Genomic DNA, 17,066 nt, shown 5'->3' with positions numbered 1-17,066 from the left:
GAGGTTTAAATTCCGAGAACATAGAATGAATTCCGGTGAGATTTTATTCGCATTTTCCGGAATTTTTGACTAAAACTTCGCCAATTTTGCTGAAATTTGTTATTTTTTTTTACAAAATGTTGTTGATTTATATTTGTAAAAACAAAAAAAATCAAAAGAATATTTTAGGCTATTTTTATTTTTTTTTTGTCAAAAATTCTGGCTAAATATTTCAAAAATTTTTCTTCAAAAACAGCACGAAATTAGTTTCCTTAGTCCAATTTGATTAAGTTTACAGGAAGTACAGACCCAACCACCATTATAACAATCTTTTTAGATTCAAAACGGGGCTTTCCTACTTCAAATTCCGTTGAGAGCGCTCTGTAATTAAAACTTTGCCGTTTTTTGCTAAATTTATTCGTTGATTATCAAAAACGCAGCATCTATTTTTGAGTTTTTAACTAACAAAATATCAATATCTAGAATATTTGAACAATTAGTTGTTCCTAATGGACAAACAGCATTAACAGGGCTAGTTTTGGACCAATCATGGACCGGTATAATCCAAAAATGATTCGGATCAGCCGGTCTTTTTTATTAAAAAAATCGATCTTTTCTACATTAATTAAATAACAGAACAATTCAAACCAAAGCTCACTAATGATAGGTCCAACTGAATTCCTAAATAGGTTTACATTGTTGCATCTAGTTGATTACTTGAAAGCTTATGGTTGTTTTGACTTCAAAAAGTATTTGATTTTTAAATAAATAATGACTTATTGAACTTTGCCTCCATTTTTCTCTGAATTTGGTCAACTTGTAGTTTATTGTCAGCAATGAAAAAAAGTTTTTTCCTTTTATTGAAATCAAATTAAATCTTTATTGCGGTTTTACGACTTAAATTATGGTTTTCTGGCTTTGATACAACTAGATTTCACATTTTTTTAAAGTTTTTTTAGGTATTTGCCCATTTTTCACGTTTTCTAGTTTTGTCACATTATCACGTTATTGACAGTTCGTATATCACATTATCGTCAATCAAATTAAGGCACAACTGATAATCTTAAAATCCTTGAAGATATAGATTATGATTTTAACTACTTTCTCGAAGAATTTATTCGAATTTTTAAACTTTTGTCTTTAACTGTCCTTTTTACTGTGTCTTTTTAGTCGTATCAAATTTCCAGTACAGTGACCCGGTTTCATTGGCTTTTCATGGACGCATATATGATCCGATATTCTGATATTAGTAGTTAGCTGCTGGTTTTCATGACTCTGAAAACAATAGTTTTTTTAATTAAAAAAAGACACTTTGTAACTTTGCAATTTTGCTCCATTTATTGTCTGTTCGTATTCCAGTCTCGTTAATTACCAGCCAAAAGCGACATTATTGTCAAAGGAAGGTTTAAAGAGGGATTGGTGTCACACAAACTAATGTTCTTAAAAAATTCGTTGACTTTACTGGCTTCGACACGGAAAAGAAGTGAATCAATTTTTGATTTTTTCTTTTTGTAGACGTAAGACATATTCTGGATAATTTCAATTCTCAGGGGCTTGCTTTGGAAGAATAAACAAACCTATTTAATTATTTCTTTCTGTAATTAATGGCGTTTATGTCTTTTGAAATATTTTTTTCGAAAAAAATTAAAGTGTTACTTAATTTTGCATTTTTTTTCATTTTTATCTACTTGTTACCTAGCTTCATTGATGAGAGTTTACATAATACATTATCAGTGCTCGCAGAAAGTGCAATCGAACATATTTTGATGGCCATAGTATGGCTTTATGTCATTAACAAATCACACCTCCGAAAAATTTTCAAAGAACATTAAACTTGTCGAAAATCTCAAAATTAAAACAAAACAGCAAAACTTGGGTTTAAAAGCTGCACAAACTGATCTTTTAAACACATATAGCCTACAAACATAGTAGCGACTGAAACCCCCGGAAACTTTTATCGACTTGAAATAAAGTGGAAAAGTAGCGGAAACACCAACTGCCATGCAAAACGTAGCAGAACAAGTCCTGAAAACAATAACACGAACAAAAATGAACTTTTCCCGACCAGTTGATTACAGCCAATGCAAAGTCCAACTTCCAAACAAAGAACAAGTTTTACACAGAAGAAAGAGCAGACAGACCAAGAGAAAAAGTAATCACTCTGAGGATTCAAAAAAATATGTACATTCAATGCATTAATTATCAATAGCTACTGAAAAATCAAGAAATACAATTTTTTGAAATAAAAACTCCTGAGTCAAGCAGAAAAAACACTGAAAGGGAAAACAAGTTTACAAAAATGAAAAACAATACCGAAGTAACCTTAAAAACGTTGCTTTTGGGGTGTTATCGAAAACCTTTTTGGTCAATTTTGAGAAAATTTAACCTAACTGCAATATTTTTTGAGCAGGCCCAAGCACAGATTAAAAGATAAAAATGATTTCCACTATTATTTTCAAATCAACTTTTTAAGATTAAACATTTCTTGCTACAGCCTACAAAAAATCTTTAAAACAGGCTAAACGAAAATTATCTTGTCGTAGAAGAGAAGAGCAGAGGAAAAATGCAGAAGTAACAAAACTTGGAAAAATTAATGGTCATACTGTTGCTAAAATCAAACAATTAACACATCTGCAAATCCAGACGAGGTTTAGTAGGCCAGTTCAGCCCAAAAAAAGTAAAATGCAATTTTCAATGTTTCTGTTAAAGTTACCTATTACCAATACATACACCAGAAGTCTATGCCTCAAAACCTTTTGGAACCAATAGCGATATCTACATGAACTATGAAGGACTTCAAAAAAACTTTAAAAGCGGCGATGATGGTGAGGTGTTTGCATGAGGTAGAGAGCGCAAGAGAAAACAGGGAGGGTGTAAATTTCTTCTAGTTTTCAATTTTTTTGGATTCGAATTCTACACTTAATAGGCTTATTAATTTAAGCACTTAATAAGAGAAAACATAGCCTGCAGATGCCCGGAAAATAGCCACCGTTGACGCACATCGGGATTGAAAAAGAAAAAAGAGATAAAAATTAACAGATTTTTTTTCCTTTTTCAAAATTGTTTAATTCGGGTGTGCAGTTTCAGTTATATCCTAAAACTTTACTTAATTCAGTTTCAGAATACTAATGTCAGCTAGCAACCGCTCTAATGGACTTTGATAATATAACGCACTATGACTTAATGACCGGGCTTCATACCGTTTCTTTGACTACTATTAGTGAAAGCAAATTTCAATAGGATGGCGAGAGGGAATAAGTCATTTTGAGTGTGAGGTAAGACGTGTGAGAAAACAAAAGCTATGAAAAAGGATATCTAATACGCAACTCAGTCAAAACTGCATGAAGGAATTTAGAAAAGCTGATTCGAATGGAGCGTGACATCACATGTCGTAGACAAAGGACGGAGGAGCCATCAAAAACCTTAGCAGGACAAGTCTTGAATTAAAATCCAAAAACTGAATCAACTTATGACCAGACTGCCAGCACCTTCTCAATTACAACAGCTTTAGATAGTCAACTAAGCATAGGACCTCACATACGCGAAACTAAACAAACACAAAAAATAAAGAAAAAATAGTTATCAAAAATAGTGGTGTTCAAAGCATCAAATCAAAAACAGCACGTTAAATAAATGTTCACATACAAACAGAGCCAAGTAAACAAAAAGGACAGTGAACAGGTGCTGGCAGTCTGGTCATTAGTTGATTCAGTTTTTGGATTTTAAATAAAGACGTGTCCTGCTAAGGTTTTTGATAGCTCCTCCGTCCTTTGTTACGAAATGTGACGTCACGCTTCATTCGAATCAGCTTTTTTAAATTCCTTCATGCGGTTTTGACTGAGTTTTAACTAAGCCAAAAAAGATGAAAACATTTTTATTGTCACAACTAATAATCTGGAAACTTGGGAGATCTAGCTCAGAGACATATTACAATTGAGCTGCATCTAATAAACAATGAAGCTCGTCGAAAACTTTGAACAAGCCTGTCTGTGGAATGGCAGCCATGTTAAGCATCTGGCTGACATGATTGCTTTATTCTATGAAAGACCTGTATACTTATGTCAAACACCAACCAGCCTTTATGAAAACACATGTTTCCACAGTTAGAAATTTACAATATGTCGAATGAGCTCAAAATAAGCCCTCAAAAGGTTTTTAAAACCAAGAAATTACAGCTAAATTTATTTAAAGGGTTAATTCGAAAGCTAGAAAAATCATTGGGTTAACTCGAAAGCTAGAAAAAATATCATTCGTAGCATTATTCATAATTGATTTCCCATATAAAACAAATTGTGAGATCTGTAATAACAATCGATTAAACATCGAATAAACAATTTACAAACTGTTGGTTTCAGTTATTCATCAGTTGAGCACCTTTTATAAATGGCAAACCAGAGGGTACTTTGCTCTTATACTTTACATATTCGCTTCCAAAGAAGGATATTAAAAGCAACTCTTCTTCCTCAACTCGTTCTGAGAAGAACACAAAAGCTGCATAAGTAAACAGCACTGTGCAAACAGGGTTAAGCATCATAATTTGGCTGAAAACTGCAAACAAAGTCCACCCAGTGTAAGTTGGATGTCTGACATAAGAATACACACCATCAGTGACCAATTTGTGATTTGCTCGACGAGAATACTGTACAAGGTGCGTAAAACTCACCCCAGCTTGGATCATGGCAGCTTTTCGAATAAGATCTCCTCCAAAGCAGATTGCAAATCCAAGCCAGAAAACTGGTCGGGTAGCTTTCCAACTTCCCAGAACGTACAACTCAATAAGAAACTCGACAACACTCGCGAAGAATGCGATGATATACTGTGCGCTCTGGTTAAGTAAAAATGATGTTATACTTAAAGTATGGGGGTGAAAAATTGCAGTAAGGAAAAATTCCATAAAATGAAACCAGCACATAAGACTAATATATGCAAGTAACGGTAACAAACTGCTCTGCCAATTTGTAAATATGAAATTAACTGAAAATCCAAACCATGCTCCAAGCATAGAAGATATAACACCTGTTTCAATGGCAATATTTGTTCTCTTGTGATGAATAAGCACCGTCAGTCCTAGCAGGCCAATAAGCAGTAACAGTTCTGGTGGTATTGAAACATCGTCAACAAGGTGAATGTGTAAAAACGAGGACTGGTGTTTCCTGCACAGGTAGAGGATAGACAGGAGACCGGACAAGAAACATAACGGTCCAAGAACACTACACTTCATTGTGTCATCAACACGCACATAACATATTAACTGAAATATCATTTGCCGTTCTTTATTATTTACAACATTTGGGTCTTTCTCATTAATCTGATTATGATTCCCCCTCGCCGCATAGTGCCCATAAAAAGTATAACTATCATGGGAACGCTGCGTAGAAAACACGCTCAGCTACAATAAAAAAAGTCAAGGGAAAAAATCTGAAAACTTTGCATGTAAATTTGAAACATCGATGAGCACCAAGACCCACGCAATTGTCAAAGGAAAAAAAGGAACTCCGCAGTGAGGAAAAATTTAGGGTGGCACAAATTCAAAGACTTTTTTTCTTTTACGAAGGCAAAAGTCGAGCTTCGTTCTCTTGTTGTTAACCTGAAAATGCCTCACCACAACAAGATGTTCAAATGAACGTCGGAATCAAAGGGGTTATGTAAAACCTGCTGGTTAGATATTCTAGCAAATGAACCTGGCTTAGATATTCTAGCCAAATTGTTGTGATAAACTTATTAAATAGCTTTGCTATTTAATAAGTTAGTGTTTCAGTGGTTGCTTGATTCGACGAGCCAGATTTTTATATTTCTGGGTAGCCCTTGTTTGAAAAGGGATTTTAGTGATCTGGCTAATGATAGACTTGGCTAACGTAATAAGTGGTTTTTACAGTGGTTAGGTGCCTGAGGCTTACTTATTAAAAACAATGCCTACTCGATCTCAGTTATCGAAGGAAGTAATGGAAAAAGAAATACCTTGCTCCAGTAAAGATTGCCCTGTTGTTACAAAAGTGCTGTTACCCAAGAATTTTGACGTAAGTCAATCCTTCTGTTGCGGATTTTGCAGTGCCGTAAAAATAACCGAGCCCAAAAGTTATGCCAACATTCTCGTCGATAACCTTACAAAGGAGAATAAAGCCAGGTCCTGCATAGCTCGAGAAATTCGACATGAACAGCTTCAACAAGACAGCAAGAGAATGAATGTTATTATCAAAGGCTCCGTACCATCGAACGACAGCAACGATCTTGATCTTGTCAAACAAATTGCCGAAGAAATCGACGTCACCCTGAACAAAACTGATTTCGAGCCGAAGCGTATAGGTAGTATTAACGAATCCACCGGTCGACAGCTCCTACTTGTTAAGTTTCAGTCGGACATAAAAAGAAAAGAGTTTTTGAGGAAGTCTAAGAACCTGAGATCCTCCAACAATTTTTCTCAGATTTATGTTGATCCTGATTTAACAAAGTCAGAAAGAGAGGCACAATTTCAAGTACGTCAAGAGAGAAGAACACTTCAGAACAAATACCCTGGGAAAACCTTTGTGATCAGGAGGGGACGAGTGCAGGAAAAGAAATGACTAAATCTTCCTAAAACCATCGAAAGAACAATTATTAGTGTATTACTTTTTAACGTGCAGAGCATGCTCTCAATTGAGAAGCGTTTATCTTTATCAACACTCTTCGGTCAGAAAATGCCAAGTATTATAGCACTTGTTGAAACGTGGCTTGATTTTTCTGTCACTGATTCCAGTATCTTCTGCGGCTTGCCGTACTCTGTTATTGCAAGAGCTGATAGAGGCGTAAAACAACACAGTGGTCTGCTGATAGCTTTGCACAACAATTTCCGAAACAACGCTGATATTCTGGACACTGAGGTGGGAGACTTCTACTTGAGCTGTCTGATTAGATTGCCATCAACCTACCTCGCGGTATTACTTACGTACCTACCTCCAAAAAACTCTAAATTCTTTGTTTCTCCTTCATTATTTCAATCATTAGTTACGCGCATTATTCCCAAGTACTTGTAACACTGCACTACGGATAAGTTGGAGATTTTAATTCTAGGTGACTTCAATTTTCCCAATATCAGCTGGGACTCGCCCATCGCTTCAAACTCTCTTGATCAACAATTAATCGACTGCCTTACACTAGATTACCTACTTGATCAAATCGTTCGCATTTTACACACAAACGTGGTAATATTCTCGACCTGGCTTTTGTGTCACAGCCAGAAGCATGGGAATGTGAAGTATTAGAAGCCAAATTGTCGGATCACTTTCCTCTTATTCTAAATTACGAAGTAGATAACTTCTACCGTTTTGAGTCCCAATCGGACTTTGCACTAAGCGGTTTTGATTGTAAAGCTTTTGAACTCCTCGTTTGCTCTAGTTTTGCTGACTGTGTGCCTTCAATCGATTATCCGGCTTTTTGGCTAAGTAATATAACAATTGCCCTCTCTGCAAGTTGTCAGAAAAAACAAACGAAGGAAAACGCTGCCTTTTTTCTACAGCTCTATAACAGTGCACTGCCTGAACAAGCTAGAGTCGGCCAGGCGTCGTAGAGCATCGATTTCATCTCTATTGAAGCTTGAAAAGGAGGTGGCTGACTTCATTGAGCTGGATAAAGCCTGCTTCCTTGACTCTTGCAAACATTTTACTACAAATGAGGCCTTCAAGATTCTCAGAAGATTGAGTGGACGGAGCACCTTACCCAAGGAAATGTTTTGGCGAGATTCCCATGCATCTACTAATACAGAGAAAGCGAATCTGTTGAACAAATATTTTCAATCAGTTTTCATCGAGTCATCTTGTTCAGCTGGCACGTTACCGCAAATGGCAAATCCTGTGGCAGTTCTGTCAGAAGTTACATTTTCAGTGAATCAAATAACTAAACTCCTCGAGATTGTACCTGGTAGCTCAAATGTGGCTGGCAATGGTATACCATCGTTTGTTTGGAGCAGCTGTCCCAGTACTCTGGCCGGATATGTATGCTCTCTCTTAAATATTATTAATACCAATGAGTGGCCGAACTTCTGGAAGTGTGCATACGTTACTCCGACTTTTAAAAAAGGCTCCAAAAGCGATGTAGAAAACTATAGACCGATCTCTATCCTGCCACGACTTTCTCTTGTATTGGAAAAAATCATTTTTGATTACCTATATTGCGTTCTTCGCTCAAAGCTGAGCGCTCGGCAGCACGGGTTTCGTAGTGGGCATTCAACTATCACACAACTTTTAGTATGCCTCCACGATATCTATGAGAATTTTGATAGTAATTCCGAGCAAATAATAGTTTACCTTGACTTCTCAAAGGCTTTCGATACTGTGAATCATAACATATTACTTTGCAAATTAGCATACTTTGGACTAGATAAAAATTTTTTAAAGTTGATGAAAACTTACCTCACTAACAGAACTCAAAGAGTTCAGATCGATGGATGTCTGTCTGACTGCGAGCCTATCTCAAGTGGTGTTCCCCAAGGGAGTGTTCTTGGCCCTCTCCTCTTTTTAATCTATATAGATGACATGCTGGCTTTGCCTTCTTTTTCAACGTGTTTTTGTTACGCCGACGATACGAAGTTGGTATGCTCCTCTGAAAATATCTTTTTTAATTTGCAACAAGATCTTAAGCGTCTCTCACAGTGGTGCAGAGACAATAGCATGATGTTCAATTTAAACAAATGCGTCTTTTTACATCTCTCAGAGAAGACAACTGGCAGTCTTTATTGACGATTACCAGCTCCAGAAAGTTGATTCAATATGCGATCTTGGATTACAAGTATCAAAAACACTAAAATGGGACGCTAACATACGTGGTAAACTCCTGAGAGCGCGACAGAATTTTAATTATCTGCGACACTCTGTGCCCTATTGCATTCCTTCTAAAGTAAAATTCAACCTGTTCTCCGCATGCGTGATGTCGTCGCTTCTCTACGCTTCTCCAGCCTGGCATGTTGACGCTACCCATTTGCGACTCTTGGAGAAGTTCTATTGGAAGGGGCTATGCTGGTGTTTTGGTTATAGTGAATATAAATCTATTTTGTCTCTCTCAGAGAGCCTCCCTATTGCCTATCAACTTATTGATCGTGATTTGAAGTTCTTCATCAGCATTGTTCAAGGCAAAAGTTGTATTCCCTTCAGTCAGTATTTCAGTCGTGCACGATCTAACAAATGTCTCCGCAGCGGCCAAACAGTTCATCTCGTTGTCAATGCATGCGCCAAGAAGCTGACCGCTAAGTCGTACTTTAACCGCATTCAAACTGTTGTAAATGATTTTAATGATGTGGGTGATTTCGATTTACTCTACCCCCCATTGGACTACAAAAATCGCTTGCGAAAATTCTTTAGTGATATGCGAGACTGCAAATTTGAATTCAATCGAACCTGTACGTGGTCAATAAAGTGTCGATGTCCTATATGTGTATCTTAGTATCCCCCTTTTTTTGTACAGCTTTTTTCTACTCAGCTTTATGTACATATCTTAATTTGTTAATGTTAAAATTCCATCAGTTTGGTAAATTGAAGTCTTTTACTACTACTGCTACTACTACTAAACTGCTTTACTTGTGGCTTCAGAATACAATAACGAGAACTATGCACTTAACTGAGCCAGACAGCCCGAGACAACATAAATGAACTCGGCATGGACACACTACTGTTAAGCAACACATGTCAGTCAGGAACCAAAAAAGTGATCATTTGATTTAAAAGCCGGTGCATTTCACATACAATACATTCCTCAGAAGAAAAACCACACAATTAACCTTCCCCATAGATCAGCCAAGAAACATTGAAAGTTATATGACCGAAGAATACCATAGATTAGTTTAAGTGTAAGAATTCTGATACGCAGGCTCGCGCCTCTGTTGATCAGTTCTTCGGTGTTGTCCATTTGTTGTTGCTGCTGTCGTTTTAGAGAAATCGCAGCTTCCGCTGCTGTGTGTTGCTCCCAGTTCGTCTTCTAAAACAAAGTCCACTAGTTTCTGAACCAGCCGCAATCACACGCTATTTGCCATGTGAAGATGTTATTTTCCGAAAACATGTCGTTAACAAAACTCCACATCGTCTTCGGAAATCCGTTCCTGGGAAATTCTTGGGAAAGCCAGCTTGAGAAATTCCACCTGTTTGTTCAAACGATTCATCGTTCGGCTTGTTCTGAACGAAAATTCTCAACGAAACTTGTCGGTTCAATTCTTAGGCAATTCAAGTAGCTCGCAATTTCGGTTTTGCCCCTCATAGCCTGGAGACATCAACATTCAAAACCTGACCCTTTAGAAATTTTGCACCAAGAAGTAGATCATTAAACGGCAGAAACATAGGCAGAGGCCATATTTGTTGTTGTTGGGGATTCGCAGCGGGTTTGCTGCAGGGCTGATTTATGCCCAGTCGTCAGTTGTTAAAATAGAGTCCATTTATTTCTGCGGTTGTTGGTTATCCGGAGCTGATTCTGTTTGGTTTCCAGTTATCGACCGGGCCAGCCTTTCATGAAATCTTTCGAGACGTCATGTCTGTTCTCAAAAAAGTGAAATCCGTACGTGAGAACTGGGACCAGAAAAGATTGTTAAGGCCGAGTTTGGTTGCCATTTCGAGCTTAAAGGAAATATTTCTCCTGACTGAGAAGATAAAAGACGCTTCGCTTTCTTAGTCTAGTTTCATTATAGGTGTGCCAGTTCATGTCAGATCTCACATTAACTCCTAGATTTTTGATAACTGCATTTCTGAGCGTCACACCCTGGACAAAGCGGCTTGGCGAACCTCGGAAAGTTGGTAGGTGCAATCATGTGTCTGGACAGAATGTTGACTGTGAACATGTCTGGCCTCGTCTGTTTGGCCAGATACAGAAGTGATCCAACCAAGCTTCTGTAGATCCTCTGGTCGACTTCTTCGTCTCTGTTCTGTTCTGTCTGAAGTTTCAAATTCAAATCAGCTGGAGTTTTTGAGGGTTTGCATTGATCCATTTGAAACAGCTCAAGCATTGTTTCTATGTAGCGTTCTTGGTCGACTGTGACTTCAGATACACTTCTTCCTCTATTAGTGAGTGCAGGAAAGCCGTCTTGACATCAAACTGGTGCATCACATGGCCCTGCTTCGCTGATAGTTGAAGTAGAATCCTGAATGTCTCTGGCTTTTAGGTAGGCGCAAAAGTCTCAAAGTAGTCCAGTCTTTCCACCTATTTGAAGCCTTTCACCTTATAGCGTGCTCTGTATTTGTCCACTTGACCACTGGGTCCCAATTTCACTTTGTAGACCCATTTGCCCGTTATGACGTCCCTGTCTGTGTGTGGTCTCACTAGGTTCCAAGTCTCGTTGTCTTGGAGTGCCTTGACCTCGTCATTCCTTGCCCGGTACCACTGGTCCCAATCGTCACCTTGCTTGGCTTCGTAGACAGTTTTGGGTTCCACATAGTCACCCTCAGTCACAGCAAGATGGGTCCTGAATTCTCCAAAAAATTGCGGAACATTCCTTGCTCGTTTCCCTCGTCTGGGGTCTGCCCTGTCCGCTTGCTCCAGTGCCTCCTCAAAGAAGCCAACATTCAGTGAGAAGTCCTCCGTTTCGCTGTCTTCCAGTGACTCCAAGTCTCTGAGACTCCGTCTTGTTGCAGTAGATTCTTCATCCAGTGCTGTTTCCTCAACATCTGAGGCATCTTGTCTCAGTGTCGTTTCTTGAGTGTTCACGCTCTCTGAGTATTGGCATTCCTCCATTATTGCAGAAGATCTGCCCTGCTCCTCTTTGTTGCCATCGTCTTGATGACCATCACTTGGTGCCAGATCCCCAGTTGCTGTGACTACTCATCTAGTAGGTCGGGCGTCTCTGTGTTGTCAGGGATTGAGCCCACTTTGGACTCCTTGATGATCACATATCGAACAGCCACAACCTTGCGTGTGTTGAGTACGTACACCAGGTATCCGTTGCTCCTTCGAGGTAACCCAAAGATTTTCCTTCCAGTGCTTTGGGTTCAAGTTTGCTGACATTTCTGTCTCGCTTCCTCATGAAGACTGTGCAACCAAAAATAGATAGTTTACTAATTGAAAGCTCAGATTTCATACCTCGCATCAGCTCTGCTGGGCACTTTTCTTCTCCTCGTCTCACAACCAAGTTCTGATCCTTGTTGCATGGGGAATTGCTGCTCCTCACATCATCTTGAGAAGACCCCAGTCAATGAGCAGGCATCTTGTCATCTCCAGCAGTGTCCTCTTGCACCTCTCAGCTAACCCATTATGTTTTGGCGTCTCTGGTATGGTCTGCTCCTGTAGAATGCCTTCATCTAAACAGTAAATCTTGAACTGCTCTGAGAGAAACTCCTTCGCATTGTCTTTTCTCAGATTCTTGGGCGTCCCCACAATGAGAACAAACTTCTTCAGGCTGGCCAGTGCTACCTTTTCTGCCTTAAGCAAGTCCACAAACAAAAGCTGAGTGTAATGGTCGGCAAACACAATGCAGAGCCAGAACCCTGACAGTGACTCTACTCTGAAAGGTCCCATCGCGTCTGTGAACACCCTCTCAAGCTTCTCTTCTGCTTGGTTCTCTGCCACTCTTGGTACTGGAGTCTTTGTGATCTTGGCCATTGCGCACACATTGCATATATCATCGAGTTCCCCCACAGTATCTGGTGCATTCTTGACCACTTCCGCTTGATTCAATTGACCAATCGTCTGTGCCACTTCCTTGCACTGTCAAGTTTCACGCTGCTGGAACTCATTTTGAATTCTAGAACGCTGCAATGTAAGTAAAACAAATTATTTTCTTGTGTTAGTTTTACCCGAGTTCCCTTCTGGAGTTTCATGCAGCTATTTCCTTTCTCGAAAGTGTAGCTATGTCCCCACTCCGTGCATCTTGAGACTGATAAGAGGTTTGAAGTGTAGTCCAGCACACACAAAACATTTTTGAGTTCGCATTGGAGTTCCCCTTTGTTTGTGGGTATGTTGATCCTCACACAGCCTCTGCCCACCACTCTGGAAGCCTCTACGATGGAATTTTTGACCACTGATTGAATGGGCACAAAGTCCAGGAACGCATCGATGTTCGCCACTATGTGAACTGTACCCTTGTCCTCTGTGCTTTGCTCTTATGAAAGTTCTGCAGCCTTTTCCTCAACTCTTTCAAGTTCGTTGCCGAGTTAAAGCTTTCCTGTATAACAAAACTTTAATACTTCCTTGGTAGACTATTGAGGACCAAGGCGTTGAAGAGGGTATCTGAGACTCCTTCCCTTGCTTCTTGTAGCCTTGTGAGCAACTCTTGTCCTCCGATGAAGGGGCTATCCAAATCGTCAGCACCCTCGAGCTGCAGTCGAGCAAGCTGTGCCACCAAAGTCACCACTCTCAGCGTCTCCAAACTCTGAAATCTCTCTTGCAAAAGCTTCCAAGCTAAGCATGTCTCATCAGCATGAGGGTTGTTGAATCTAGAGTCAGTGCCAGATGGCACCACACATTGTTCCGTTTCTCCTTGATGTCTACAAATTCCTTCTCATTTGCATCCTTCAGCACCTTGTGGTTCTTCTTTTCATCATTGCCCGCCCCATTGGCTAGTGGCGCAGGCTCATTGGGTTGCTCCTCTGTCCCCAGTAGTGATTTGTAGAGTCCCTTCGTCTGCATCATCGCCACAAATCTTATGCTCCAGATTGGAAAGTCCTGTGCCTTTCCTGTGTAGGTCATCAGCTTCACTGTCTGTTGATCCATTGGAGTTTGAGCAGGCAAAACAGTTGTGAAAAGAAAAAGTACTAAGCAGAAAAGAATTATGACTGTCAACAACAAATTAGTTTTGTTTTGGAAATTAATTTTATGACTTAGAAAATTGCAGCGCCCATAACCTGTTGGTTTACGGACTTTCGCAAGCGGAATAAAAAGCGTTTTTAACTAAGTAAAAGAAATAATTTCTCAAAAATGAGATAATAACAAGAATGATGTTTTACAGAAGAATTTAGAGATTTACAGGAGAGATCTGATTATTAGATCGAGATGGTGATTTGATTTTGGGGATAACAAAGGCTCAAAAATCAGCTGTACAAATTCCCATTATCAGTGCGAGAAAGTCAAGATACAAAACTAATCTTAGCACCATGCTTTACACTGGGGGTCTCAAGGGTTACCCAATATGGTTTGCTTCTGCAAATTTCAAAGAAATCAGTGGCAGGGGATACCAAAGTTGGTATGCATTTACACTTTTCTAAGAATTTGTTCACATTTCCGGTGGAATCATAATCATTCAATACATGCTGGGAAGATTTTACATCAAATAATCTCACTCTATTATTCGTTATCTGGATTCACCAATTTGAACCGAATATTGATTATAAGCACCATTTATCGACGATTCATTTATATAAATTCTTTGATTAAAATCAAATTGCTTTTGTCTTTCTAATCTGGTAAGTTAAACTTTCTTTCTAATTTTCACTAAGTTTAACACTATAGTTTGATCGATATTCTAACAGATTAAAAATTGTATTTTAATGCTGTCAAAGTGCTCCTGAGTTCAATATGTCACTTGACGCATTTAGAGCGAATCCTTTTGATTGCCTAATCAAAACGTCTGTCATATTTAGTAAGGATTTCTTTTGTAAGTATTCCATTGAACATTTTTGCATTTATTGTCGCTCCTATTTGTGTTGACCCGGGCCGAGGTGTCAACGCTAAAAAACGCAAAATTATGTAAGATTGGCGTTGAATGCGTTGAATTTATGTAAGATCTACGCCTGAGCGTACATCTTACATGAATTCAACGCATTCAACGCTAATCTTACATAATTTTGCGTTGAATTTTGGCGTGGTTCTTGCATATTTAGTGTTGAATTTTAGCGTAGATCTTACATATTTAGCGTTGAATTTAGCGTTGATTTTACATAAATTCAACGCATTCAACGCTAATCTTACATAATTTTGCGTTGAATTTTGGCGTAGATCTTACATATTTAGCGTTGAATTTTAGCGTTGATCTTACATATTTTCAACGCATTCAACGCTAATCTTACATAAATTTGCGTTGAATTTTGCGTAGATCTTACATGTTTAGCGTTGAATTTTAGCGTAGATCTTACATATTTAGCGTTGAATTTAGCGTTGATCTTTCATAAATTCAATGCATTCAACGCTAATCTTACATAATTTTGCGTTGAATTTTGGCGTAGATCTTACATATTTAGCGTTGAATTTTAGCGTTGATCTTACATAAATTCAACGCATTCAACGCTAATCTTACATAATTTTGCGTTGAATTTTGGCGTAGATCTTACATATTTAGCGTTGAATTTTAGCGTTGATCTTACATATTTTCAACGCATTCAACGCTAATCTTACATAAATTTGCGTTGAATTTTGGCGTAGATCTTACATATTTAGCGTTGAATTTTAGCGTTGATCTTACATAAATTCAACGTATTCAACGCTAATCTTACATAATTTTGCGTTGAATTTTGGCGTAGATCTTACATATTTAGCGTTGAATTTTAGCGTTGATCTTACATATTTTCAACGCATTCAACGCTAATCTTACATAAATTTGCGTTGAATTTTGGCGTAGATCTTACATATTTAGCGTTGAATTTTAGCGTTGATCTTACATAAATTCAACGCATTCAACGCTAATCTTACATAATTTTGCGTTGAATTTTGGCGTAGATCTTACATATTTAGCGTTGAATTTTAGCGTTGATCTTACATAAATTCAACGCATTCAACTTTAATCTTACATAATTTTCCGTTGAATTTTGGCGTAGATCTTACGTATTTAGCGTTGAATTTTAGCGTTGATCTTACATAAATTCAACGCATTCAACGCTAATCTTACATAATTTTGCATTGAATTTTGGCGTAGATCTTATATATTTGGCGTTGAATTTTATCGTTGATCTTACATAAATTCAATGCATTCAACGTTAATCTTACATAATTTTGCGTTGAATTTTGGCGTAGATCTTACATATTTAGCGTTGAATTTTGCGTTGATCTTACAAAAGTTCAACGCATTCAACGCTAATCTTTCCATTCCATTTCAGACCACTTTACGATTTCAAAAGCTGTTCAAGTTTTTTTTTTCATGGAGTCATTTTTTTAACTGTTTCGACCCCTATACTTCACACATGAGAAACATGGGCTCAGAAAAAAAAATCATTTTTAGTGCTCTTTTCTAGTGCAAAATCCAATTCAGACCATTTTACGATTTCAAATTTTTCAAGTTTTTTTTTTCAAAAATTAATTTTTTTTACTGTTTTGATCCCCTATACTGCACAGGTGAGAAAAGTGCATGCAGCAAAAAATCACTTTTTAGTCCTCTTTTATAGTGCAAAATCCATTTCAGACCATTTTACGATTTCAGAACTTTTTCAAGTTTTTTTTTCAAAAATAATTTTTTTACTGTTTCGATCCCCTATACTGCACAGGTGAGAAAAGTGCATTCAGCAAAAAATCACTTTTTAGTCCTCTTTTATAGTGCAAAATCCATTTCAGACCTTTTTACGATTTTAGAACTTTTTCAAGTTTTTTTTCAAAAAATTAATTTTTTTCATTGTTTCGAACCCTATATTGCAAAGGTGAGAAACATGACGTCAGAAAAAAATCCTTTTTAGTGCTCTCTGATAGTGCAAAATCCAATTCAGACCATTTTACGATTTCAAATTTTTCAGGTTTTTTCGAAAAATTAATTTTTTTTACTGTTTCGACCCCCTATACTGCACAGGTGAGAAAAGTGAAGTCCGCAAAAAATCACTTTTTAGTGTTCTTTTATAGTGCAAAAGCCATTTCAGACCATTTTAGGAATTCAAATTTTTTTCAAAACTTTTAAAAAAGTTTAAAATTTTCCCAGTACGCCTCACATGGTAAATGCATTGAATATGCTAAGTTAAATACTACGCAAAATCAACGCAAAAAATGTAAGATCTACGCTAAATTCAACGCAAAATATTTAAGATCTACGCTTTATAAGAATTGTGGCTCTTAAGGAAACCAAGGTACTGGGGCACAATGGTAGAAGAGGCGACAAGCAAACAAGAGGTCAGCAGTTCGAGTCCCATACGCAACTGGAAGTAAATAGTTCAAGTGGACGCTTTGTTTTTTTGTAAGATCAACGCTAAATTCAACGCTAAATATGTAAGATCTACGCTAAATTCAACGCT

The 17,066-nt window shown here is 37.8% G+C and overlaps 2 protein-coding genes across 2 annotated transcripts in view; both read right to left on the bottom strand.

Moving 5' to 3' along the window:
* LOC142352242 (ribosome maturation protein SBDS-like) overlaps window positions 1-5,727 on the bottom strand; it is a 105,021-nt gene extending 99,294 nt beyond the window's left edge. Inside the window, exon 1 of the mRNA XM_075404709.1 lies at window positions 5,716-5,727. The gene's annotated coding sequence lies outside the window, so the exon portion shown is untranslated. The remainder of the gene's footprint in view (window positions 1-5,715) is intronic.
* Window positions 4,160-5,226, bottom strand: LOC142351431 (uncharacterized). Its single transcript, XM_075403436.1, has one exon. The coding sequence runs from the start codon at window positions 5,198-5,200 to the stop codon at window positions 4,331-4,333; it is 870 nt and encodes a 289-aa protein (XP_075259551.1). The 5' UTR covers window positions 5,201-5,226; the 3' UTR covers window positions 4,160-4,330.
* Window positions 5,728-17,066: the final 11,339 nt, after the last annotated feature.

This window comes from Convolutriloba macropyga, chromosome 13 (assembly GCF_964194025.1).
Source record: "Convolutriloba macropyga chromosome 13, txConMacr16.3, whole genome shotgun sequence".
NCBI classification, from domain to species: Eukaryota; Metazoa; Xenacoelomorpha; order Acoela; family Convolutidae; genus Convolutriloba; species Convolutriloba macropyga.
This window is presented reverse-complemented; position numbering and strand designations above follow the sequence as displayed.

What these genes read in the sequence shown, in the direction of transcription:
- LOC142351431 (XM_075403436.1), bottom strand. Translation starts at nt 5,200, where the DNA reads ATGAAGTGTAGTGTTCTTGGACCGTTATGTTTCTTGTCCGGTCTCCTG.